Here is a 27998-nt window from a genome sequence, read left to right on the forward strand (position 1 = left end):
TGGTTTGCAAGAATTTTATTGAGTATTTTTGCGTCGATATTCATAAGGGAAATTGGTCTGATGTTCTCTTTCTTTGTTGAGTCTTTGTGTGGTTTAGGTATCAGCATAATTGTGGCTTCATAGAAGGAATTCAGTAGTGTTCCATCTGTTTCTATTTTGTGGAATAGTTTGGATAGTATTGGTATGAGGTCTTCTATGAAGGTCTAATAGAATTCTGCACTAAACCCATCTGGTCCTGGGCTTTTTTTGGTTGAGAAACTTTTTATAACTGTTTCTATTTCTTTAGGAGTTACGGGACTATTTAGATGGTTTATCTGATCCTGATAACTTTCGTACCTGTTATCTGTCTAGAAAATTGTCCATTTCATCCAGATTTTCTGATTTTGTTGAGTATTGGCTTTTGTAATAGGATCTGATGTTTTGTTTTTTGTTTTTGAATTTCCTCAGATTCTGTTGTTCTATTAATTTTTTTTTCATTTCTGATTTTGTTAACCTGGATACATACAATCTCTGTATCCTCTGGTTAGTCTGGCTAAGGGTTTATTGATCTTGTTGATTTTCTCAAAGAACTAGTTCCTGATTTTATTGATTCTTTGTATAGTTCTTTTTGTTTCTACCTGGTTGATTTCTATCCTCTTGGGCGTATTTGCTTCTTTATGTCATAGAGCTTTTGGGTGAGCTATCAAGGTGCTAATGTGTGCTCTCTCCTGTTTCTTTTTGGAGGCACTCAGAGCTATGAGTTTTTCTCTTAGCACTGTTTTCATTCTGTCCCATAAGTTGGGGTATGCTGTGCCTTCATTTTCTTTAAATTCTAAAAAGTCTTTAATTTCTTTCTTTATTTCTTCCTCGACTAAGTTTCCTTGAGTTAAACTTCCATGTATATGTGGGCTTTTTGTGTTTTGCATTTTCTCTGACAGTTATGTCAATGTTATCTATGGTATCTTCTGACCCTGAGATTCTCTCTTCTATCTCTTGTATTCTGTTGGTGATGCTTGTGTCTATGACTCCTGATCTCTTTCCTGGGTTTTCTATCTCCAGGGTTGTCTCCCTTTGTGCTTTTTTTTTTTTCCTTCTGTTTATATTTTCTTTTTTAGATCCTAGATGGTTTTGCTCAATTCCTTCACCTGTTTGGTTGTGTTTTTCTGTATTTCTTTAAAGGAATTTTTTGTTTCCTCTTTAAGGGCTTCTACTTGTTTACCTATGTTGTCCTGTATTTCTTTAAGGGAGTTATTTATGTTCTTCTTAAAGTCCTCTATCATCCTCATCAGATGTGACTTTAAATCCAAATCTTGCTTTTCTTGTGTGTTGAGATATCCAACATTTGCTTTGGTGGGAGAATTGGGCTCTGATGAGGCCAAGTAGAACTTCGTTGCTTAGTTTCTGTGCTTGTCTCTTGCCATCTGGTTATCTCTGGTGTTAGCTGGTCTTGCTGTCTCTGACAGGCTTGTAAGCCTGTGTGTCAATACTCCTAGAGACTGGCTTTCTTCCAGTGGGATCTGGGTACAGAGAGCTGTGTCATATGGTTGGCTCCCTGGGCAGACAGAAACTGGAAGGCTCCTTCTCAGATTGCTCCTAAGTTCCTGTGTCCAGAAGGCTCCAGGCAAGTTCCTCTTGAGTCAGGAATGTGAGCAGAAGTGTTTGTCTCCCCTGTCTCTCAGGATTGACTGCAATTCTGAGAGATCAGCTCTCTCCCCGATGGGATCTGGGTACAGAGAGCTGTGGGGCAAATTGGAAGGATCCTGTCCCACACAGCTCCTTAGTTCCTTTGTCCTGAGGGCTCTAGGTGGTTCCCTTAAAGGTGTAGATACCTACACATTAAGAACTCCTTTAAAAAAAGCATTAGTGCCACCAAGTGTCAAGGAGTCTACTATTGCAGGCACCAATCCCTGAAAAAAAAATCAGCCAGTAGATGCTGACAGGGCAGGCCTTGGAATTCGTAAGATAAAGTGGTGTTAAGAACTTGAAATTACCCAGGTACTTCTCAAAGAGGCTACTGTGAATGAATAAAACTCCAAGTCTGTAGCAATTGTTCCTCAAAAAACTCTAAACGCAAACCAACAAACCAGAAAAAATTTCCCCCCAGCAATTGATGACACTCCTTTAATAAGACTAAGTAGTTCCATAGTTAACCTCCTGCAATGGCTTATTCTTCTTGATTTTTGTTTTGACATGGAAGCCACTTGGTTTTGTTTTAACAGAGTACCTCAGTCTGTAGCCCTGGCTGGTCTGAATCAGACAAGCTTTAAACTTACAAAGATTCACTTCCCTCTACCTCATGAGATTAAAGGTAAAGGTGTGTGTTACACCTAATGTAGGAAATTATTCTGAATACTCAATGAATAAATACAGCTAGTGATTATAAAGATATCTATTTTCAATTATATATTTTAATGTTTTCCTAATATTTATAAACAAGTGATGTAAGACATTTTTTAATTTTTCATTTTTCATAATATGTATTCTGCATTCATATTTTGGTCATATTCTCTCCCCTTCCTCAGCTCCTTCCCTATACACTGTCTTTTCCCATCCCATTTCAATTTCTTTCTCTTTTAAGGAAGTCAAAGCTTAAACCAAAACCAAAGCTCTAAAGTGTGTGCACAGACACAGACATATACACAGACGATAGACACACACACGCACGCACGCACTCACGCACACACACACACACACACACACACACACACACACACACACACAACATACAAAGAAAAGAGAAGGCGGCAAAATAAAACAAATGGTGAAAACATGAAGTCAGCTTTGTGCTGGTCAACTATTGTTAAGCCTGAGGCCTGTCCTGGGGTGTGGTTAATATACCAAATATCTGTCTATTAAAGAAAATGCACTTTCCCTCTCACACAGGTATTAATTGCGCATGACTTCTTGTTTGAATGTATACAGGTCTTATGCATACTGTTGGAATTTTTAATTGGTGTCTTCTAAATCTGTTGTCTAATAATCTTTTAACTGAAGTGATATATACTAATGTGCTAAATTTAGAGAAGTTTAACCAGTGATCTAAATTATCATAAACTACAAAATTTATCTATATTCTATAGACATCGTCTCATTTGTGCTGATTTCTACATGAGATTCTAAAATCATCTGGAGGTAAACACTGTCCCTAAGGAATGAATGACATAAAACCTCAAACAGCATACAGCACAGTGAAAGAGATGGCAATCGTGGCAAGGAGAAAAGAGTATACAGTCTATCAAGAGTATGCTATTGGAAATCTATCATTTGGACAGTTGTTTTGGCATCTAATGATACAGGAACCGTTCAGTGGGAAAGAAAAGTTTATATTACCATGAGAATTACAAAAAACAGAATGTGGAAAGAGAATGTGAAGAAGGATTCTCTGGCTTTTGGGACATGCAGCCAGAGAGTAATGGGACTGGAGCTTTCTACGATGGTCATGTAGCTGATGAGGAAAACCTTGTGACCAATAGAACACGATAGAATCAAAGGTAAGGGTGAAGATAACCTATGAGCAGGACAGAATGGACAGAACTGGAGCAGCACAAAGAAAGGAATTTGATAAAAAATCTGCAAAATTTTATACTTTTAATGTGTAAGATGAGCTTTTAAAATTTGTCATACCATTTATGATCACATTTTAAAAGCAAATACAAAGGGAAATCTGTTCCTAGTTTATACAAAAAATAATAAGGAATTCTATCAGTGAAAAGAGTGTATCATAGTTCCAGCATTGTATAAAATGCCATTTAAAGAATGATTTTGAAAATAATATTCAAACAGAACAGGAACCATCTTACTCAGAATCAACAGAAATATGGAACGTATAAATTAAGTACGTCAGCAAAGGACTGTAAAGTGCTGTACTGAATGTGGCAAGAGGCAAGACTAGGAGTGCAGGTGCCAGGATCAACCAGACAAGCACTGATGTTATCTGTAATTACCTCATTTTTAGCTTAAATCACAGGTAATGAGGGAACTCTGAGTCTCTAAAAGGCAATTAGTAACTCTACTGGCTTCTTGCTTCCTGTTATCAGGAATTTTTCAGAAGTTACTCTTATTTCAAGCCTTTCTCCCCTCTGTAATGAAACATCAGGGCATATTGCTCATACATATATACATACATAGAAATTGGAATGTACAATTACCCACAAGCTTAAAGTAATTTCTTTAAACATCTAAGTACTCTGGGTCCTTATGCAGAGAAGTGCCACGGAGACAAAGGTGAGAATTAGTTCATTACAGAGACATGCTAAAATCTATTGAAAAGTTCTGATTCAGGTTTACAATAAACAAAGACTGATGATCTTGAGCTCTATCTCATGTTCTGTAGAATATTAAGTAGTGAGTTAAATTACACCTAAAGACTTAGAGCCATAATACACTTTTAAAATTGGTTGGGAAGTTGTTCAAAAAATTGGACATAGTAGTACCTAAGGACCCAGCTATACTTCTCCTGGGCATATATCCAAAAGATGCTCCAACATATAACAAGGACACGTGCTCCACTATATTCATTGCAGCCTTATTTATAATAGCCAGAAGTTGGAAGGAACCCAGATGCCCTTCAACAGAGGAATGGATACAGAAAATGTGGTACATCTACCCAATGGAATATTACTCAGCTATCAAAAACAATGACTTTATGAAATTCATAGGCAAATGGATGGAACTAGAAAATATCATCCTGAGTGAGATAATCAATCACAAAAGAACACAAATGGTATGCACTCACTGATAAGTGGATATTAACCCAAAAGCTTGATTACCCAAGATAAAATCCACAGACCACATGAAGCTCAAGAAGAAGGATGACCTAAGTTCAGATGTTTCACTCCTTCTGAGAAGGGGGAACAAAAATATTCATAGGAGGGGATACAGAGACAATGTTTGGAGTAGAGACTAAAGAAAAGGCCATTCAGATCCTGCCCCACCTGGGGATCCAGCCTAAAAAAAACAAAATTCAACAACAAATTTAGGAAGATCCAAAAAAATAAATTATAAAATGAAGATAATATTCCATGTGATAAAGTAAACTTTAATATGAAGTCAACAATACATTTAAATTAGTTTGCATTAGTGCTCTTGGGAAAACAATTTCATATGGTCTGTGAAAAGTCCTTCACTCTCTGTGAAGGACTGTGTGGATCTCTCTCACTTAGAGATGAAGTAACCTGGGTATGGTTCTACACTAGAAACACTTCTCACACTTTGGACGCATTACAACTTCAGGAGAATAGTATATGCTTTACCAGCTGAGTGTAACAATTTATAGTTTTGGGGCAGAGTTGGTACACAAACAAGGTTAAAATTTTGGAAATCATGTTGATGATTTTCAGAAATGTGCAAATAGTCTACTTATAAAGAAAACCCATGGGGAGTCCCAAACCCGCGGATCCCTGCCCGCAGCAGCTCTCTGCTCCCAAACCCCGCGGGAGAGAGACCTCACCGCCTGGTCAGGTGGGCACTCCTGAGGCTGCAGAGCGGAAGAGACCACCAACACTGCCCACCCCTGCCCACATCCCTGGCCCAAGAGGAAACTGTATACTGCCTCTGGGTTCCCGTAGAGGAGGGCCCAGGAGCAGCAGGTCTACTGCGTCTGAGACACCACCAGAACCTGAAGGGACCGACTGGATAAACAGTTCTCTGCACCCAAATCCCGTGGGAGGGAGAGCTAAACCTTCAGAGAGGCAGACACGCCTGGGAAACCAGAAGAGACTACACTCTGCACACATCTATGACACCAGAGGAAAACACCAAAGGCCGTCTGGAACCCTGGTGCACGGAAGCTCCCAGAAAGGGCGGCGCAGATCTTCCTGGTTGCTGCCACCAGGGAGAGCTCGTAGGCAGCACCCCATGAGCAAACTTGAGCCTCGGAACCACAGGTAAGACTAATTTTTCTGCCGCAAGTGACCTGCCTGGTGAACTCAAGACACAGGCCCACAGGAACAGCTGAAGACCTGTAGAGAGGAAAAACTACACGCCCGAAAGCAGAACACTCTGTCCCCATAACTGACTGAAAGAGAGGAAAACAGGTCTACAGCATTCCTGACACACAGGCTTATAGGACAGTCTAGCCACTGTCAGAAATAGCAGAACAAAGTAACACTAGAGATAATCTGATGGCGAGAGGCAAGCGCAGGAACCCAAGCAACAGAAACCAAGACTACATGGCACCATCGGAGCCCAATTCTCCCATCAAAACAAACATGGAATATCCAAACACACCAGAAAAGCAAGATCTAGTTCCAAAATCATTTTTGATCATGATGCTGGAGGACTTCAAGAAAGACGTGAAGAACTCCCTTAGAGAACAAGTAGAAGCCTACAGAGAGGAATCGCAAAAATGCCTGAAAGAATCGCAAAAATCCCTGAAAGAATTCCAGGAAAACATAAATAAACAAGTAGAAGCCCATAGAGAAGAGACACAAAAATCCCTGAAAGAATTCCAGGAAAACACAATCAAACAGTTGAAGGAATTAAAAATGGAAATAGAAGCAATCAAGAAAGAACACATGGAAAAAACCCTGGATATAGAAAACCAAAAGAAGAGACAAGGAGCTGTAGATACGAGCTTCACCAACAGAATACAAGAGATGGAAGAGAGAATCTCAGGAGCAGAAGATTCCATAGAAATCATTGACTCAACTGTCAAAGATAATGTAAAGCGGAAAAAGCTACTGGTCCAAAACATACAGGAAATCCAGGACTCAATGAGAAGATCAAACCTAAGGATATTAGGTATAGAAGAGAGTGAAGACTCCCAGCTCAAAGGACCAGTAAATATCTTCAACTAAATCATAGAAAACTTCCCTAACCTAAAAAAAGAGATACCCATAGGCATACAAGAAGCCTACAGAACTCCAAATGGATTGGACCAGAATAGAAACACCTCCCGTCACATAATACTCAAAACACCAAACGCACAAAATAAAGAAAGAATATTAAAAGCAGTAAGGGAAAAAGTTCAAGTAACATATAAAGGCAGACCTATCAGAATCACACCAGACTTTTCGCCAGAAACTATGAAAGCCAGAAGATCCTGGACAGATGTCATACAGACCCTAAGAGAACACAAATGCCAGCCCAGGTTACTGTATCCTGCAAAACTCTCAATTAACATAGATGGAGAAACCAAGATATTGCATGACAAAACCAATTTTACACAATATCTTTCTACAAATCCAGCGCTACAAAGGATAATAAATGGTAAAGCCCAACATAAGGAGGCAAGCTACACCCTAGAAAAAGCAAGAAACTAATCGTCTTTGCAACAAAACAAAGAGAAGAAAAGCACACAAACATAACTTCACATCTAAATATGAATATAACAGGAAGCAATAATCACTATTCCTTAATATCTCTCAACATCAATGGTCTCAACTCCCCAATAAAAAGACATATATTAACAACTGGATACGCAACGAGGACCCTGCATTCTGCTGCCTACAGGAAACACACCTCAGAGACAAAGAAAGACACTACCTCAGAGTGAAAGGCTGGAAAACAACTTTCCAACCAAATGGTCGGAAGAAGCAAGCTGGAGTAGTCATTCTAATATCAAATAAAATCAATTTTCAACTAAAAGTCATCAAAAAAGATACAGAAGGACACTTCATATTCATCAAAGGAAAAACCCACCAAGATGACCTCTCAATCCTAAATATCTATGCCCCAAATACAAGGGCACCTACATACATAAAAGAAACCTTACTAAAGCTCAAAACACACATTGCACCTCACACAATAATAGTAGGAGATTTCAACACCCCACTCTCATCAATGGACAGATCATGGAAACAGAAATTAAACAGAGACGTAGACAGACTAAGAGAAGTCATGAACCAAATGGACTTAACAGATATTTATAGAACATTCTATCCTAAAGCAAAAGGATATACCTTCTTCTCAGCTCCTCATGGTACTTTCTCCAAAATTGACCATATACTTGGTCAAAAAACGGGCCTCAACAGGTACAGAAAGATAGAAATAATCCCATGCGTGCTATCGGACCACCACAGCCTAAAGCTGGTCTTCAATAACAATAAGGGAAGAATGCCCACATATACGTGGAAGTTGAACAATGCTCTACTCAATGATAACCTGGTCAAGGAAGAAATAGAGAAAGAAATTAAAGACGTCTTAGAATTTAATGAAAATGAAGGTACAACATACCCAAACTTATGGGACACAATGAAAGCTGTGCTAAGAGGAAAACTCATAGCTCTGAGTGCCTGCAGAAAGAAACAGGAAAGAGCATATGTCAGCAGCTTGACAGCACACCTAAAAGCTCTAGAACAAAAAGAAGCAAATATACCCAGGAGGAGTAGAAGGCAGGAAATAATCAAACTCAGAGCTGAAATCAACCAAGTAGAAACAAAAAGGACCATAGAAAGAGTCAACAGAACCAAAAGTTGGTTCTTTGAGAAAATCAACAAGATAGATAAATCCTTAGCCAGACTAACGAGAGGACACAGAGAGTGTGTCCAAATTAACAAAAATCAGAAATGAAAAGGGAGACATAACTACAGATTCAGAGGAAATTCAAAAAATCATCAGATCCTACTATAAAAGCCTATATTCAACAAAACTTGAAAATCTACACGAAATGGGCAATTTCCTAGACAGATACCAGGTACCGAAGTTAAATCAGGAACAGATAAACCATTTAAACAAGCCCATAACTCCTAAGGAAATAGAAGCAGTCATTAAAGGTCTCCCAACCAAAAAGAGCCCAGGTCCAGACGGGTTTAGTGCAGAATTCTATCAGACCTTCATAGAAGACCTCATACCAATATTATCCAAACTATTCCACAAAATTGAAACAGATGGAGCACTACAGAATTCCTTCTATGAAGCCACAATTACTCTTATACCTAAACCACACAAAGACCCAACAAAGAAAGAGAACTTCAGACCAATTTCCCTTATGGATATCGACGCAAAAATACTCAATAAAATTCTGGCAAACCGAATCCAAGAGCACATCAAAACAATCATCCACCATGATCAGGTAGGCTTCATCCCAGGCATGCAGGGGTGGTTTAATATACGGAAAACCATCAATGTGATCCATTATATAAACAAACTGAAAGGACAAAGCCACATGATCATTTCATTAGATGCTGAGAAAGCATTTGACGAAATTCAACACCCTTTCATGATAAAAGTCCTGGAAAGAATAGGAATTGAAGGCCCATACCTAAACATAGTAAAACCCATATACAGCAAACCAGTTGCTAACATTAAACTAAATGGAGAGAAACTTGAAGCAATCCCACTAAAATCAGGGACTAGACAAGGCTGCCCACTCTCTCCCTACTTATTCAATATAGTTCTTGAAGTTCTAGCCAGAGCAATCAGACAACAAAAGGAGGTCAAAGGGATACAGATCGGGAAAGAAGAAGTCAAAATATCACTATTTGCAGATGATATGATAGTATATTTAAGTGATCCCAAAAGCTCCACCAGAGAACTACTAAAGCTGATAAACAACTTCAGCAAAGTGGCTGAGTATAAAATTAACTCAAATAAATCAGTAGCCTTCCTCTACACAAAAGAGAAACAAGCCAAGAAAGAAATTAGGGAAATGACACCCTTCATAATAGACCCAAATAATATAAAGTACCTCAGTGTGACTTTAACCAAGCAAGTAAAAGAAAAGTACAATAAGAACTTCAAGACTCTGAAGAAAGAAATTGAAGAAGACCTCAGAAGATGGAAAGATCTCCCATGCTCATGGATTGGCAGGATTAATATAGTAAAAATGGCCATTTTACCAAAAGCGATCTACAGATTCAATGCAATCCCCATCAAAATACCAATCCAATTCTTCAAAGAGTTAGACAATTCTGCAAATTCATCTGGAATAACAAAAAACCCAGGATAGCTAAAGCTATCCTCAACAATAAAAGGACTTCAGGGGGAATCACTATCCCTGAACTCAAGCAGTATTACAGAGCAATAGTGATAAAAACTGCATGGTATTGGTACAGAGACAGACAGATAGACCAATGGAACAGAACTGAAGACCCAGAAATGAACCCACACACCAATGGGCACTTGATTTTTGACAAAGGAGCCAAAACCATCAAATGGAAAAGAGATAGCATTTTCAGCAAATGGTGCTGGTTCAACTGGAGATCAACATGTAGAAGAATGCAGATCGATCCATGCTTATCACCCTGTACAAAGCTTAAGTCCAAGTGGACTTAAGGACCTCCACATCAAACCAGATACACTCAAACTAATAGAAGAAAAACTAGGGAAACATCTGGAACACATGGGCACTGGAAAAAATTTCCTGAACAAAACACCAATGGCTTATGCTCTAAGATCAAGAATCGACAAATGGGATCTCATAAAACTGCAAAGCTTCTGTAAGGCAAAGGACACTGTGGTTAGGACAAAACGGCAACCAACAGATTGGGAAAAGATCTTTACCAATCCTACAACAGATAGAGGCCTTATATCCAAAATATACAAAGAACTCAAGAAGTTAGACCGCAGGGAGACAAATAACCCTATTAAATATGGGGTTCAGAGCTAAACAAAGAATTCACAGCTGAGGAATGCCGAATGGCTGAGAAACACCTAAAGAAATGTTCAACATCTTTAGTCATAAGGGAAATGCAAATCAAAACAACCCTGAGATTTCACCTCACACCAGTGAGAATGGCTAAGATCAAAAACTCAGGTGACAGCAGATGCTGGCGAGGATGCGGAGAAAGAGGAACACTCCTCCATTGTTGGTGGGATTGCAGACTGGTACAACCACTCTGGAAATCAGTCTGGAGGTTCCTCAGAAAATTGGACATTGAACTGCCTGAGGATCCAGCTATGCCTCTCTTGGGCATATACCCAAAAGATGCCCCAACATATACAAAAGACATGTGCTCCACTATGTTCATTGCAGCCTTATTTATAATAGCCAGAAGCTGGAAAGAACCCAGACGCCCTTCAACAGAGGAATGGATACAGAAAATGTGGTACATCTACACAATGGAATATTACTCAGCTATCAAAAACAACGAGTTTATGAAATTCATAGACAAATGGTTGGAACTGGAAAATATCATCCTGAGTGAGGTAACCCAATCACAGAAAAATACACATGGTATGCACTCATTGATAAGTGGCTATTAGCCCAAATGCTTGAATTACCTTAGATGCCTAGAACAAATGAAACTCAAGACGGATGATCAAAATGTGAATCCTTCACTCCTTCTTTAAAAGGGGAACAAGAATACCCTTGGCAGGGAATAGAGAGGCAAAGATTAAAACAGAGACAGAAGGAACACCCATTCAGAGCCTGCCCCACATGTGACCCATACATATACAGCCACCCAATTAGACAAGATGGATGAAGCAAAGAAGTGCTGACCGACTGGAGCCGGATGTAGATCGCTCCTGAGAGACACAGCCAGAATACAGCAAATACAGAGGCGAATGCCAGCAGCAAACCACTGAACTGAGAACAGGACCTCCGTTGAAGGAATCAGAGAAAAAACTGGAAGAGCTTGAAGGGGCTCGAGACCCCATATGTACAACAATGCCAAGCAACCAGAGCTTCCAGGGACTAAGCCACTACCTAAAGACTATACATGGACTGACCCTGGACTCTGACCTCATAGGTAGCAATGAATATCCTAGTAAGAGCACCAGTGGAAGGGGAAGCCCTGGGTCCTGCTAAGACTGAACCCCCAGTGAACTAGTTTGTTGGGGGGAGGGCGGCAATGGGGGGAGAATGGGGAGGGAAACACCTGCAAAGAAGGGGAGGGGGAGGGATTAGGGGGATGTTTGCCCGGAAACCGGGAAAGGGAATAACACTCGAAATGTATATAAGAAATACTCAAGTTAATAAAAAAAAAAAAAAGAAAGAAAGAAATGTTCAACATCCAAAAAAAAAAAAAAAGAAAGAAAGAAAGAATGTAAAGAAAACCCATAATTTATTTTGGTTTGTTTTTGAGACAAGGTTTGATTCTAAGCAACCCCAGTTCTCCTAGAACATACTATGTAGACCAGCTCTACCCTTGAACTCAGAGAGATTCTCCTGCCTCTGCCTCTGATTCCTAGAATTAAAGATGTGTGCCACAATACATAGCATGAAATTACACATTCTCAAAGACATACATAGACAGGGTCTGGCATGGTAAAATGTGAATCACAACAATAACTTCTTTTCTTCACTCAAAAGGGAAAATGTGGATATTACCAAAATATTCCTAAGATCCAAGTGTAAGTTTTGTCTGGATGTTTTATGTGCTAGAAAAATACAAAGGGTTTTGTTTCTACATTATATCCACATCACTGTCTACATTAATTATTTTATCATGAACATAAATGGGTTTTGATCTTCACAGCTATGCATTGTTATGTTAGCATGAACATAAGTGGTTTTAGCTGTGATCTCCATAGACATGCATGGTTATAAATGGGTGTCAGCACTGCTTTGCTTTGTTCCTGTTCACTCCCAATTGCTCGATTCTATTTTTAGTGGGTTTCCCTTATGTATATTTTTGAAAAGTTATTTATTTGTATTTTATGAGTGTTTGCCTATCTGTGTGTCTGTGAACCGCACGGTGCATAGTGCTTGGAGGCTAGAGGCCACTGGATCCCCGGGAACTGGAGTGCCAGGTGGGACCTGAACCAGGAGCTTCTGCAAGAGCAGCAAGTAGCCTTAAGCACAGCATCATGCCTTCAGCCCTTCTCATAACTGTTTCTCTCAGGCAGTAGCCACCAGCTGCCCTAAGGGCATCCATGAAGAGTCCTTTAGCACCTTACTTGCAACTTCACTGTCTATGGTTTTCAGATATCCCAGTCTTCTGGCATTCTGAAAGTGTTAAACAAATACTCCCAAAATAAATAGCTTATAAATGTTATGCTATGTAATAATTAGTAATCTAATCTCACACTATTTTGTCCCATCCAATCCAAAAGGCAATCATTGCTCTGTCCTCGGCATCTAAATTAAATATGCTACACATCCACTAGACATTTAGAAGCTGCCTCTACAATCTCATAATTGTTTTGGTTACTTGATGCTTTTCACTCAAGGGCTCTTCTTTTTACTTAATAATTGTACTTAATACACAGTTCAAGAGTACTGAAGCTAGAAATTTAGTTATACAAAGAAGCTACTAAGTTAGAAAACAAAAGGTTTTGTCACGGTATACAAAGGAAATCACCATATGTTTTGGTTGATCTATGGTAGCAATCAATTTATTTTGTTTATTTTAAGATATGTCATCTGTGGGTGTAGTAGCAAAAAAAGTAGAATTCCTTCTTTAAGTCCCATCAGCAGCCAGATGGCACAGAAGATGGACAGATCACTGTGTTGATCATTTAACAGAAGCTCACCCACCCTTAAACTTCTTGAATGGAAAAAACAATCCTATTCAGCCTGTTCAGACAGAAAAGACTCAGTACCACAGTGGTCATGGAGAGCAGAACTGTGGACTGAACAAAACTCAAGAAAGAAGGATTTTGTCTCCAGTTCTAACACAGTAGATCTCTGCTATTCAACAGACTTTACATTTCTAAAGATTTCTAATTCTACCTTGTATGTATTTGTTTTTGAAAATTACACCTCAAGAATCTTATTGATTAAATATCTAGCTGGATTTTTAACACCACACATGTAAACACTAAGTGTGCACACACACCAACAGTGACCTGCAGGCTAGCAGCACATTTCACTTGTGAACTAAAGACAAACCAACCATGTTTCTAAGGGAAGAGACTCTCAGCATAGTGGGATACAATGTAGCTTACCCTCTGGTTTCAGATTAATGCAGATCACTTCAAAATTAAACATTTACATAGGCTTACATGAAGGGACTTACAACTGACTGTATAAATAAACAAACCTAAAGCCTGCCTCTTGATAATAAAATAGGCCTGAAGGGATTTCTGAAAAAAAGAAATTAAAAACTGTCACACTCAAACTCAAATTAGTGTGAGCTATTAACTACGGCTACAAATAAATCAATTAAAACTTTAAAAAGTAGAACATATTTTAAAACCACAAATGATCAATAATTAGTTCAGAGAGAAAATATATTATAGATAGACACTAATACAAATTGGCTGAACTAACATGAAATAAAAACATCTTGATAAGCTGAGGAAGCAGAAACTGTGAAGTGGGAGGCCTATATGGTCTGACCCATGCTGGTCAGAGGTTCAAAGGGAGACACTGTCTCAAAAGACTCAACAAAACAATACAAGTCAGAAATAAAATCCACAACAACTATAAAAGCCCATGATTTAAGAAGACATATTAATTATCCAATTGTGATTTCTCTTCTTTCAAAGGTGGCCACAGGAATAGAGAACAGATCTCCCGCTGATATTACCCTTTTTAACTCTGAAGCTTGTCATGCCTCTTGAACAATATAGGGAATAGTTACAGTGAAAATAACGTTATCAAAGTGATGTTAAGTACAAGATGTAAGGGAGGTGCTGATACTAATACTTCCCTAGTTGGTTCTTGATTTGTCAATAAAGAAGGCCTGGAGCCAATTGATGGGCAGAATGTGGGAGTTCCCGGTCCCAAAAAGAAAAACAAATGCAGGGATAGAGGGGCTTTTCCTGCCAGGCTTTGGAACAAGTAGCATGTAGCAATCATGTAAGATCTCAGGACAGCTAGGACCTGAAGCCTCCACTATGAGCTGGGGACAAGGATGTTGGCAGGGGCTAGCTGATTCGAGCCACTGTTTTGGTCAGGAGAAGAAAGGAGATAACAATTGATGTGGGCAAGCCTTTCCAGGAAGGAGGCTCTGTGCCCAGCAATTGTGCCTAGCCAGCAAGTTCTAGAATATAAAGCTGTCTGTGTGTCCTTTATCTGTGGACTCTAGGGTCTCAGGTGTGGGCAGGTAATGTGACCTCTTCCGGAGCAAAGGCAGGTAGAGAGAGCGAGAGAGAGGCTGGGTTGGGGCTGGTGACAGCAGATCCTGGAGCCTAGCCAGAGCAAAGGCTGTTAGAAAAGGAAGCTGGTTTAGAGCTGATTGCAATAGATCCCAGAGCTAAGCAAGGTGGGACAACAGGGAGCCAGGAGGCCCTGATAGCAGGGCACAGCTCCCAGGCTAAGGTAGTAGTGTGGATTTTAAAACTACTGCAGTAAGATTAAAGAAAAATTCCTCCCATATCAACTACCTGTAATTGTGTGTAAAGAGGAATTTTAAAATACTAATATATTTTCACTTTAAAGATCAACTTCACTGAAAGGATGATTAAAGCTAGTAATTTTAAAAGAAGAAAGGAAAGCTAAAGCACAACAATGTTACTTATGGAAGTTAGGCGTGAGTTTCCACACATTAAATTTAGTGGTATGCTCCTTACGTGACTTAGTTGCTGCTTAAAATTCAATTGTAAAAATGAAGTAGTTAGAAATAAGAGTTTACTTATCTTACTTAAACTCACACAGAAAATAGAAAAGGAGATTAAGTGATAATATTTGGTTTGTGGGTCATCTCAAAATTGACTTCCTAAGTTTCCTATAAATTCCAAGAATTCAGACTGTTTCATGTAATTGTAGATTCATAATAAAGTCCATAAGAATTCTAACAGAATTTTTATCTTCTACTTCCTACAGTGAGGAAGTACAGCCTTAAGTACCTGAGAAACCAAGGTCTGAGGAATGCAAGGTGATAGGGAGATGAGGGAGAAAGATGGAGAATCTAGACTGCCCTATTATATATTTGGTACTCAGACAAGCAAATTGATCTTTTTAATGATTTACTTATTTATTTTATGGATATGAGAGTTCTATCTGCATGCACACCTGTGTGGCACAAGAGGGCACTAATCTCATTATAGATAATTGTGAGCCACCATGTGATTGCTGAGAATAGAACTCAGGACCTCTGGAAGAAGGGTACTCTTAACCACTGAGCCATCTCTCCAGGACTTGCAAATTGGTCTTTTTTTTAAAAAGTATTTTTTCTTTTATTGGATTTTTAAATTTACATTTCAAATGTTACCCTCTTCCCCTCCAGAAACCCACTATCACCTACTACTCCCTTTTGCCACCCTGCCATGACATTCCCCACTGTGGTATCAAGCCTTGACAGGCCTCTCCTCTTTAGAATTTTCTTCCTGCAGTTTGAATTTGAGAGGCCTTATACAAGTTATTATTATATCTATTTCTTTATTATTGGATATTTTAAATTTACACTTTAAATGTTATCCCCTTTCCCAGCTTCCCATCCATGAGACCCCTATTCCCCGCTCCCACTTCCTCTATAAGGGTGTTCCCCATCCCTAGCCACCCCTCCCAACACCACACCAACATTCCCCTACACTGCTGGTTCCAGCCTTTACAGGACCAAACGATTCTCCTCCCATTGGTGCCTAACAAGGCCATCCTCTGCTACATATGCAGCTGGAGCTGTCCATCTATAGTCTTTGGGTAGTGGTTTAGTCTCTGGGAGCTCTAGTTGGTTGGTATTGTTGTTTTTATGGGGTTGCAAGCACCATCAGTTCCTTCAGTTCTTTCCCTAACTCCTCCAACAGGGACTCAGGTCAATGGTTTGCTGCTAGCATTCCCCTCTGTATTTGCCATACTCTGGCTGAGCCTCTCAGGAGACACTAGTAAGCATGCATTTCTTGACATCAGCAATCCTGTCTAGATTTAGTGGCTGTATATGTATAGGCTAGATCTGCAGGTGGGGCACTCTCTGGATGTCCTTTCTTTCAGTTGCTGCTCTGAACTTTGTCTCCATATCTCTTCCTATGATTGTTTTTGTTCCCCCTTTTAAGGAGGACTGCAGCATCCCCACTTTGGTCATCCTTCTTGAGCTTCATGTGGTCTATGAATTGTATATTGGGTAATTTGAATTTTTGTGCTAAAATCCACTTATCGATGAATGCATACCATGTGTGTTGTTGTTTTGTGATTGGGTTACCTCAGTCAGGATGATATTTACTAATTCCATCCATTTTCCTATGAATTTCCTGAAGTGATTGTTTTTGATAGCTGTAGATGTACATTTTCTGTATCCATTACTCTGTTGAAGGGCATCTAGGTTCTTTCCAGCCTTTGGCTATTTTAAATGAGGCTGCCATGAACATAGTGGAGCATGTGTCTTTGTTGTATGTTTGAGCATCATTTGGGTATATGTCCAGGAGAGGTATAGCTGGGTCCTCAGGTAAATGTTCAATTTTCTGAGGAACATCCAGACTGATTTCCAGAATGGTTGTACCAGCTTGCAATCCCACCAACAATGGAGGAGTGTTTGTCTTTCTCCACATCCTCACCAGCATCTGTTGTCACCTGAGTTTTTGACCTTAGCCATTCTGACTGGTGTGAAGTGAAATCTCAGGTTGTTTTGATTTGCATTTCCCTGATGACTAAGGATAGCGTAACTTCTCAGTCATTCGATATTCCTCAGCTAAGAATTCTTTGTTTAGCTCTGTACCCCATTTTTTAATAATAGGATTATTTGGATCTTTGGAGTCTAACTTCTTGAGTTCTTTGTATATATTAGATATTAGCCCTCTATCAGATGTAAGATTGGTAAAGATCTTTCCTCAATCCGTTGGTTGCCATTTTGTCCTAATGACAGTGTCCTTTGCCTTATAGAAGCTTTGCAGTTTGATGAAGTCCCATTTGTCAGTTCTTGATCTTAGAGCATAAGGCATTGGTGTTTTCTTCAGGAAATTTTCCCCAGTGCCCATGTGTCCAGGGGCTCTTCCCAATTTGTTCTTCTATCAATTTGAATGTATCTAGTTTTATGTGGAGTAGAGCATTGTTCAGCTTCCATGTGTATTTGGGCTTTCTGTCATTTTTGCTGTTATCTAAGACCAGCCTTAGTCTGTGGTGATCTGATAGGATGCATGCATGGGATTATTTCTTCTTTTATCTGCTGAGGCCTGTTTTGTGACTGATTATATGGTCAATTTTGGAGAAGGTACCCTGAAGTGCTGAGAAGAAGTATTATTCTTTTGTTTCAGGATGGAATGTTCTATATCTGTTAAATGCACTTGGTTCATAACTTGCTAGTTTTTCTATGTCTCTGTTCAGTTTCTGTTTCCATTGATGTGTTCATTGATGACAGTAGGGTGTTGAAGTCTCTCACTATTACTGTGTGAGGTGCAATGTATGCTTTGAGCTTTAGTAAGGTTCCTTTATGAATGTAGGTACCCTTGCATTTGGAGCATAGATATTCAGGATTGAAAGTTCATCTTGGTGGATCTTTCCTTTGATGAATATGAAGTTTCTTTCCCTATCGTTTTTTATAACTTTTGGTTGAAAGTTCATTTTAATTGATATTAGAATGGCTATTTCAGCTTGTCTTGGGACCATTTGCTTGAAAAATTGTTTTCCAGCCTTTTACTCTGATGTAGTGTCTGTCTTTGTCACTGAGATGTATTTCCTGTATGCAACAATTATATATATATATTATATTTGTTAAATTATATTTGTTAAATTATATTTGTTAAAGTAGCAAGACCCACAAACTATGAACTCTTGAAACCTGGCAACTTAATACTACAATAATATAATAACAAAAAGGCAGATTGACACCAGTCCTGCTGTTACTGGCCTGGGATTTCAGCTCCATGAGAGCCTGAAGCAGGAGCATCACAGTGTTCAAGGTAAGCTTAGCTAACAGAACAGGACCCTGTCTCCAACAAAAAGTAAACAGTGTGCTGCAGAGACAGCTTAGTTCATTGTGCTGTCTAGGGTGTGCAAGCCTTGAGTAAAGAGACCCACACTCAGAAGATCACGATGCCCACTACAAGACTGATGCTAGAAAGGGGGAAATCCCATTGATGAAATGAGGCAAGGATGTCACCAGCTGACAGTGATGACCATAAATAACAATTCCTTGGTTTCAGCTACAGTCTTCTCCAAGCTTTCATTTATACTCTTTTTCTCAGTCCTTTAAATACTCTTGGGAAGGAGACATCTTAAATATCGTATAGCCATTTTATAGTTGCATTGTCCTAGATACCAGCATGGGAATGCTTGTGTTAGGCTGAAATATCAATTGTCTCAACTGTAAAGACTGATAGTCAAGTGTGGTGGTGGATGCCTTTAATACCAGCACCAAGGAGGTGCAGGTTGGCAGGTCTTTGTGAGTTCAGTGCCAGCCTGGTCTACATTGTGAACTGCACAACAGCTAAGTCTCTCAAACACACACACACACACACACACACACACACACACACACACACACACACACTCACACACTCACACTATATACGTATAATGGCATATATATATATATATATATATAATAAGAACAAACAATTTGAGGCAGATTAGATAAGGCAAACTTGTTGTACAAAACATTGTTTTGAAAGACCAAAGACATACATTTTTCTGGTAAACTATTTTACATTAGTTCAAAAAAGGTATAATGATAACAAAAAGAATTCACATTTTCAAAAGTCAGATTTTGCTACTACTGTAGTGGGATTCTGCAAGAATTTCTGGTTTTAGTCAGTTACAATCAATATGAAAATATACCCTAGAGCTGTGTTCCACTGAATTCTACATTTAACCTAAATGTCAAATTCAAAAATAAGTTAATTACATTATAAGAGCTATTGCCTACAGGGGGAAAAGGAATCATAATTTCACACCTTAAATGCTATAATACCACTTAATAGCAGCACTGCCTTGCCAACGATCAAAAACCTGCTTTCATAAAATATACCAGTTCATCTTTTTAACTTGTACTCTTATTACAATAAATTAATGTCTTAAGATCATAACAATGATGGGCATTAATTAAAATATTTAGTTAACAAAGTACTCACTGCAGTAAGTTGTACTAATAGCCCCTTTTCAAAAGATTACAGTTCATTGAAATGTTTTAAACTAGTCAGGGACAGCATAGACTATGAAACAACTCTATCTTGGAATTAAAACATCCTTTTTATCACAATGAGTTAAAATATGAACATAATTATAACATTTATCAATAAAATACACATAAACGAGAAGGAAATGGCTTTTCTTTGCAATATCTTTTTTCATTTGTTTTATTGAAATTGTACTTTAAAAACTGTACTATAACTATAGATTTTACATGAATGAGATCTCATCAGTTATATGCCAAGTGTGGCGTATGTCTCCTTTTATATTCACCTTTGGTGTTTATGCTGATCAGCAGTGGCATGCCCAACTAGCGATTTTAACTATTCAGCATGCCACATTTCAAGCTGTGCATTCTACTTTTAAGACCAAAAGGAGGATCTGGAGAAGTAAAACATGTAGGTAATACAGGTATAGTGAAAACACGGTGACAATACACAAGCTTCACATCTGTGACACCATCCCTCTATAATTCTATGGGAACAGAAGCTTTTTGTACCATCAGTGACAACTGACCAACAGACAACTTATACAAACCCCAACTACTATGACATGAGAATGTCAAATATTGAGATTATGATACCACGTCAGGAATTCATAAACAGATTATAATATAATATTATTCAGGACATTCCTACAAGTGCCTCCTGTATACTGAATGTGCACATTCCAAAGCATTGGGACACACCATTAGAAATAAATAATTTGTTCATCAGAATAATTTGTATCAACAAAATCCTTTTTTCATTTATCTAATGGTCACTTATAATGCTTAAATATACTAGTACTGAATGTGCAAGGGTTTTTCTACAAGGAAAATCAAAATTTAAATATTAAAAATATTCAAATATTATTGGAAATATTTAGTCATTCCTTTTATTTGGACTTTATGTAATAAAGTAGAAAATTAATAAACAATTACTTAACCAAAATATAAGTCGGTATGAAACAATTACCAAGACAAAAAGATAAAATATGCATGTAAGAATTCAAAATATTATATTTCTGTTATTTCTTAAGCTTTCAGACCACAACATCCTTTATATTTCAGATATTTTTAAGGCATGGTTATTAGTTCTTGCTATTCTATGACCATAATTCTATAAAAGTATGTGCCGTCTGTTATCTTGTAAACATATTTGTAACAAAAATTGTGTGTGTGCGCAATTATCACTCACATATATGAACTGAAAGTCCCGTCGCAGTCTAAGTTGGAATTTGCTCCTCTTCCATTTTGACAGGAATCTCCTAGAGACAAAATAGAAACACTGAAGTAACAGAAATTGTAAATCTAAGTATTTCCGTTAAGAAACACTGTGTGACAGTTCCATGTAGTGTCACAGTAAACAATTTTAAAACAACAAACATATATACCCTGCCCTGTCCTATCTTCCCAATTATCTTTAATACTCAGAGCTTTTAGGTTAAAAACTCATGTAGATAGAGGCCAACATGCAAACTAATACCAAAACTCTTTTGTTTTTTTTTTGTTTTGTTTTTTGTTTTTTTTTTTTTTTTTTTGGTTCTTTTTTTCAGAGCTGGGGACCGAACCCAGGGCCTTGCGCTTCCTAGGTAAGCGCTCTACCACTGAGCCAAATCCCCAGCCCCATACCAAAACTCGTAATTGGGTAGGAGACTGCCAAGGTAATTTTTGACAGGCGAAGTAAAGTATGACTTTTGTTAAACTTCTTTTATGGATCACAGAAACACAAGAGCTTATAAACCATTTAATTACATGTGATACTTATGAACAAAGGCACTCTTTTATTAGAGAGCAGGTCTCCTTTCTAGATAACAGCACAGTCGAAGAGGTGGAAGTAGAGGACAAAGCTAAGAGGACAGGCCGGAGGAGACAAGGAAGCTGGAGAGCAAGAACACATCCTTTAAGGACCCTTCCACTGCATCATAACGTTACTTCCAAAACATGGTTTTAACTGCTGATATTATTTCTGAACCATTAAAAACTCAGCAATATAAAAGACATGTGTTTTTTGTAATAAAATTGCTTGCTCTTAAAAAACAAGAATATTTGTGAAATCCTATTTAGAATATACATATATGTACATATCAGAATCGATATTAAAAAGAAAATAAATTTTTAAACTATTTTAAAAGTTTAGCAAGACACCAGTTAAAAACTTCTTATACTTAGAAATTTGGTAGTTTACTTCATTAAATATATATTTTCAAATACTGTGTTCATGAAGCAGTACATGGTTAAATATATTATTTCTTCTTCAAACCAAATTAGGACCAGGAGATAATTAAGTTTTATAGTTTTAATCCCTGCAATGTAACTTCCAACATCATTTCACACTTAAAACCTTAAAAACGTTTAGTGATGTATCAGTGTCTCTGAGATTATAACAGTAGACCTGGTTATATCACCTAGTAATTATAAAGATTTCAGTTTAAAAATGAGATTTAAATTTTTGCAGTCAATACTAAGGTACTTTGATTCCATAATTATGCCACTTATTAAATGACTCCTGATAATGGAGATAAAATTTCTAGGGCAGCCTTGTGTTGTTTCACAAAACAATGCTAATTATACCTAAGACCTATACAGCTATGACCAGCATGTTCAAATGTTAAGGAAGGCAGTTACTTAATTTGCTGAAACTTTTAAAATGAATCTTTTTTCAAAGTATCTTTCCAAGGTGTTTCTGACTTATTTTAAATGTAAAACATATTTCAACATTCAAGATGGTGATGAATTATTTAAAAAATAAAAGTTGTTTACGATTATTATAGTTGTATATATGGTAATTATTTGACTAAAAGGGTAAGATTACACACAGAACATCTTTTATCCATTAAAATTAATAGCATGGCCTAGAACTGGCTATGTGGATGAGCACCCTTCCTCTGCTACGTTTAAACACCACAGCACTATGTCTAGCTCTTTTCTCAGCCATATTTTATCATAAGATGCTGTAGACATTTTGTATATTTTCTATAATTTGTTATTGTCACCTGAGAAAATGCCACATCAACTGTAACTTTCAAGGTGCAAAAGATGGTAATAAAGAAACATCAACCAGATTTTCCTTCTCAAAAACATACCATATAAGGAGTGCGATTGTTTCACTAGCAATATCTTTGAAAATTTTCAGAATTTGTAACACAGGGAAAGTCAATGAAGTTTGGAAGTGGAAAAAACAGCTTTGTCCTTTCAAGCCTATAGCTGAAATCATTTATAGCAATTGTTTATGACAACATCTACTCCTTATAGTTATAAATCCTCAATTTTAGTATAGAGGTTTTAGATCCTTCACATACACACACACACACACACACACACACACACACACACACACACACACACAGAGTCATGCCACAATTTATAATTCTAAAAAATTGTACATACAATATGTTACCTCCTGTAGGAATTTTTATTAACAAGAAACATTCGGAAAAGCTTACAACTGATAATCACGATAAATCAGACAACACAAACACATCCTTCATTTAAACTGTGACACGCTAAAGCTTATCTAAAGGATAAGAAAACACCAAATAAAAACCACAAGCAAATGTTACTTTATTACTAATGCTAATCTGCTTTTAAATGTAGTTAAGTAAGTTTTAAGTGTAATGACAACATAATCTTGGAACGTATGTGGACTGTTCCTCCAAAATAACAACAGAGGGGGCAAGAGAGTTGAATACGATGACTTAGCTGTCCTCGTTTGGGAATCAAGCTGACGAACAACCAGTAATAAACGAAACAAGGCTGTACAGACTGATTTCCACTCACACAGACACATAGACACAGACACAGACACACAGGCACAGACAGACAGACAGACAGACACACACACACACACACACACACACACACACACACACACACAAGACACCCTGCACATGTAAACACACAAAGGCTTTAAGTGTTCATGTAACACAAATACTGCATTGTGTTTTAGGATACTAAATTTTCTTTTAACAACATAGAAAACTTTTAGAATATAATTTTGATTTGAAAACCTAGTATACAAAGGGATATGGATATTTTAACTCTGCTTATATAACTTAAATATGCACATAGATTATACACAAATATATAGTATAACTATAACATTCAATGTTAAAACAATAGTTTATATCTTTAGCTGCAACTCACCAATTCTTGTGGCTACAAATGTGTGAAATTTACATATTATTGTTTTATTACTTGGAAAGCAACTTGGTAAAATAAGTTATTAACACAATTAAAATACTTTGGCTCATCTGTAACCAGATGAAGCTTTCCATATTGGGACTGGATTACATCCAACTGAGTTGTTGACCAAAGGGGTCCGATAGAAATTCCCAAGCAACCCAAACTTTGCCGAAAGGGAATAGGTCACTCTCCACAAACTGACAGCAAGGTTTCACTGCTGAACATAACATCCACACAACTCACTGAACACGGAGAAATTGATCTGGTGCACGCACATGGGACCTTCACCCCTCCATCATAGGTCTTGATAAGAAGTGGACTCTGCACACTACCACAGGACAAATGTAAAGACCAACCCAGCATGAACTCTTCCATCTCCAATGGAATCCTGCCTGAAGGAGAAAACGCTGGCACACAGAGGGAGAGACTTGTGGGATGTCTCCATCAAATCTCTTTACTCAGGGCTCAGGAAATCCCTCCGAAGAGAGGGTAGAACAAGTGTAACAGACAGAAGAGATGCAGGACACCAAGCAACAGGCTCTCTAAATCAACATGATCAAAGCTCATCTGACCTCACAGAGACTGGAGACTGAGGCAGCACACGCAGGGCCTGCAGGAGTCTGCACAAGGCCCTCTAAACACACATCATGGCTTCCAGTTGAGTGTTTCTGTGTGACTCCTGAGTGCATGAACAAGTGAGTCCCAGATTCTTGTGCTCTCTCCTCAGGCTATTTTCCTTCTGTTTGTCTTGAACAACTCCAATATAATAGTTTTTGTTTTATGTTTTATATTTTATTATAATTCATTATTAACATAGAGAAGTCTGTCTTTTTCTTTCTGAGAGACAGAAAGGGCATAAATCCAGAGAGCAGGGGAGGTAGGGAGGAACTAGGAGAAGAAGAAGGAGGGAAACCATAATCAGGATTTATTATGTGAGAAAAGAATACATTTTCAATAAGAGGGGGGAACATTTAAAAAAGTAATGTGGCTAATTTGGAAAAAAATGTCATCAATGTGTGTTGGCTTAAATGATTATATAAATCCCTAGTATTTTCAAGTAATAATTTCTAACATATATATGTCTAAGTTATTATGACAATAATAATATGACTGACTTAAATTTCTAAATAGGATGAGTAGACTCAAGATATTCTTTTTTGCTTTAACTATCTCATGTTGAGATAAGGACATTTATTTGTTTGAACCATGAACGGTTGAAATCATGCTAAATAAAGTTTGAGAATAAGTTTCTATAGGTGTTTTTATGCAGAAACATCTGCTTCGAGAAGAATCAAAATAATGTGTAAACTAGGAGAAAAGAAGATAGACAAACACTGTCAATAACTATAGCTACTCAAATGGGCCTTTAGCTTACCTCTGAAAGCACGGAATTGGAAAGTATCATACCAGGCTAAGTCGAATATTGAAGAGTACTGCCCAGTCAAGAAAGGCTCAGACCTGTCAGAGAAGTGCTATTAACAGTTTCAGGATTTTACTAGTGTATAAGGGAGGGGTTTTGATTCAAAGTAAGATGAGAAGAAAAATTCAATGTTTTTATTAAATTTAATATCATCAAAAAGCATGATTAAAAATTATGGTTAAAGGATGCACAGTACTTTAAAGCAAATTGTGAGGAGATAATTTCATATATCAATATTGGAGCCACAAAGAATACTATATCCTACATCTGAGAGAGGGCTAATATACAATATATACAAAGAACTCAAGAAGTTAGACCCCAGAGAATCAAATATCCCTATTAAAAAATAGGGTACGGAGCTAAACAAAGAATATCGAACTGCCTAAGAAGCACCTAAAGAAATGCTCAACGGCCTTAGTCATCAGGGAAATGCAACACAAAACAACCCTGAGATTCTACCTTACACAAGTTAGAATGGCTAAGATCAAAAACTCAGGTGACAGCAGATGTTAGAGAGGATGTGGAGAAAGAGGAACACTCCTCCATTGTTGGTGGGATTGCAAACTGGTACAACCACTCTGGAAATCAGTCTGGAGGTTCCTCAGAAAATTGGACATTGAACTGCCTGAGGATCCAGCTATACCTCTCTTGGGCATATACCCAAAAGATGCCCCAACATATAAAAAAGACATGTGCTCCACTATGTTCATAGCAGCCTGATTTATAATAGCCAGAAGCTGGAAAGAACCCAGATGCCCTTCAACAGGGGAATGGATACAGAAAATGTGGTACATCTACACAATGGAATACTATTCAGCTATCAAAAACAATGACTTCCTGAAATTCATAGGCAAATGGATGGAACTAGAAAATATCATCCTGAGTGGGATAACCCAGTCACAAAAGAATGCACATGGTATGCACTCACTGATAAGTGGATATTTAGCTCCAAAACTAGAATTATGCAAGATACAATCCACAGACCACATGAAGCTCAAGAAGAAGGATGACCAAAATGTGGCTGCTTCAATCCTTCTTAAAAGGGGAACAAAAATATTCATGAGGAGATATGGAGACAAAGTTTGGAGTAGAGACTGAAAGAACGGCCTTTCAGAGCCTGCCCCACCTGGGGGTCCAGCCCATATACATACAGCCACCAAACCCAGATGATACTGGAAGGAATACTGTAGTCTGAAAAACAGAGGATCAGAGTGGAAGTGGAAAAATAAACTCTACGATAATATAAAACAAAACAAATCTAAAAACTGTCAAACATTATGAAATTAAAAGGACAAAAAGCAATATACACCTTTAATTATAACTGTGAATAGAAATTGTCTCAACTCTTCAAAGATACAGACTAAAAGCTTGGATTAGAAAACAGATAATCTTTTTGTTGCCTTGAAGAAACACACCTTACTGTCAAAGAGAAACACTATTTTAGAATGAAAATATGGAAAACATAATCCCAACAAATGGAACCAGAAATAAACATGCACTGCTGTTCTAATGTCTGACAAAACAGACTTCAAACTTATTCTTGTTAGATGGAATAAAGAAGGAGACTTTATGCTGTTCAAATGTTCAATTCATCAAGAGAAAATTATAATTTTAAATATATATGTACCAAATATAGGTTTGTCTTATATTTATAAAGCAAACACTACTTTCTCTGAAATCCAGAGACTGATTTCAAAATGAAGATAATGGGAAGCTTTAATATCCCAATATGACCTTCAGCAGATGAATTGTAAAAAAAAAAAAAAAGAAGGAATGCTGGAATGAAATAAAATCCCAGGTCAAGTGAACCTAACCAACATCTTTAAAATATTCTACCCAAATCACATTTGTGTAATGGTTATTATTTGTATACATTATTTTTATTTCACCCTGAATCCTTCTCTTTAACAGATCACACAGTAGAAGGCAAAGTAAATCTTATTAAATATAGAAAAACTAAAACAGTTTTCTGTATTCTATCTGATTAACATGGGATACAGCTAGAAATTAACAGCTAAAAAAAGGTATACAAAATCGACAATACATGGAGATTAAAGAACACACTATTGATTGATGAATGTCTCATTCTAGGAAATCCAGAAGGAAAGGTGAAAGTTCTTACAAGTAAATGATAATGAAGACACATGTCTATATCAGTGTGCTACAATAAAGGCAGTCCTTGGAGGGACATCTAAGTGGATACAATTTAAATACAAAAAAAAAAAAAAAAAAACAAACAAAGGCAAAAGTGTTTCATGGTGCCTAACTTTAAGGAACTGGAGTGAGAACACAGCCCCCACGCAGTAGACAACGATAAATAAGCCGAAAGGTGGAAATTGTCAAATTAAAATCAAAAGACAAAGAAGAAGCAATGAAACTAAATATTAATCCTTGGAAAATCGTAGAAAGGTTGACAAAATTATAACAGATACTATTGAAATTCAGTGACTTTTAAGACATAACTAAAAATAAAACAAAGCTCTGTATTCCATTAAACCTAAAAATAGAAAAATATTTGAATATATATGTGTGTGTGTGTGCGTGTGCATATGTGTGTGTGTGTGTGTGTAGGTAGAGAGGTAGGTAGGGGTGTGTGTATGTGCATG

At 37.6% G+C, this 27998-nt stretch overlaps 1 protein-coding gene across 14 annotated transcripts in view; it reads right to left on the reverse strand.

The window, feature by feature from the left end:
- Nucleotides 1-27998, reverse strand: part of Tbc1d5 (TBC1 domain family, member 5) — a 529632-nt gene that overhangs the window by 295948 nt on the left and 205686 nt on the right. For all 14 annotated transcript variants that reach the window (XR_015628837.1, XR_015628836.1, XR_015628835.1 and 11 more), the window contains 1 exon segment: nucleotides 20986-21055. Coding sequence is in view for 8 of the 14 variants with exons in the window: in XM_087567202.1 (XP_087423328.1) it covers nucleotides 20986-21055 (70 nt within the window). In the remaining 6 variants the exon portion in view is untranslated.

The sequence above is a fragment of the Rattus norvegicus genome, chromosome 9 (genome assembly GCF_021556685.1).
Source record: "Rattus norvegicus strain SHRSP/BbbUtx chromosome 9, alternate assembly SHRSP_T2T, whole genome shotgun sequence".
Classification (NCBI taxonomy): Eukaryota; Metazoa; Chordata; class Mammalia; order Rodentia; family Muridae; genus Rattus; species Rattus norvegicus.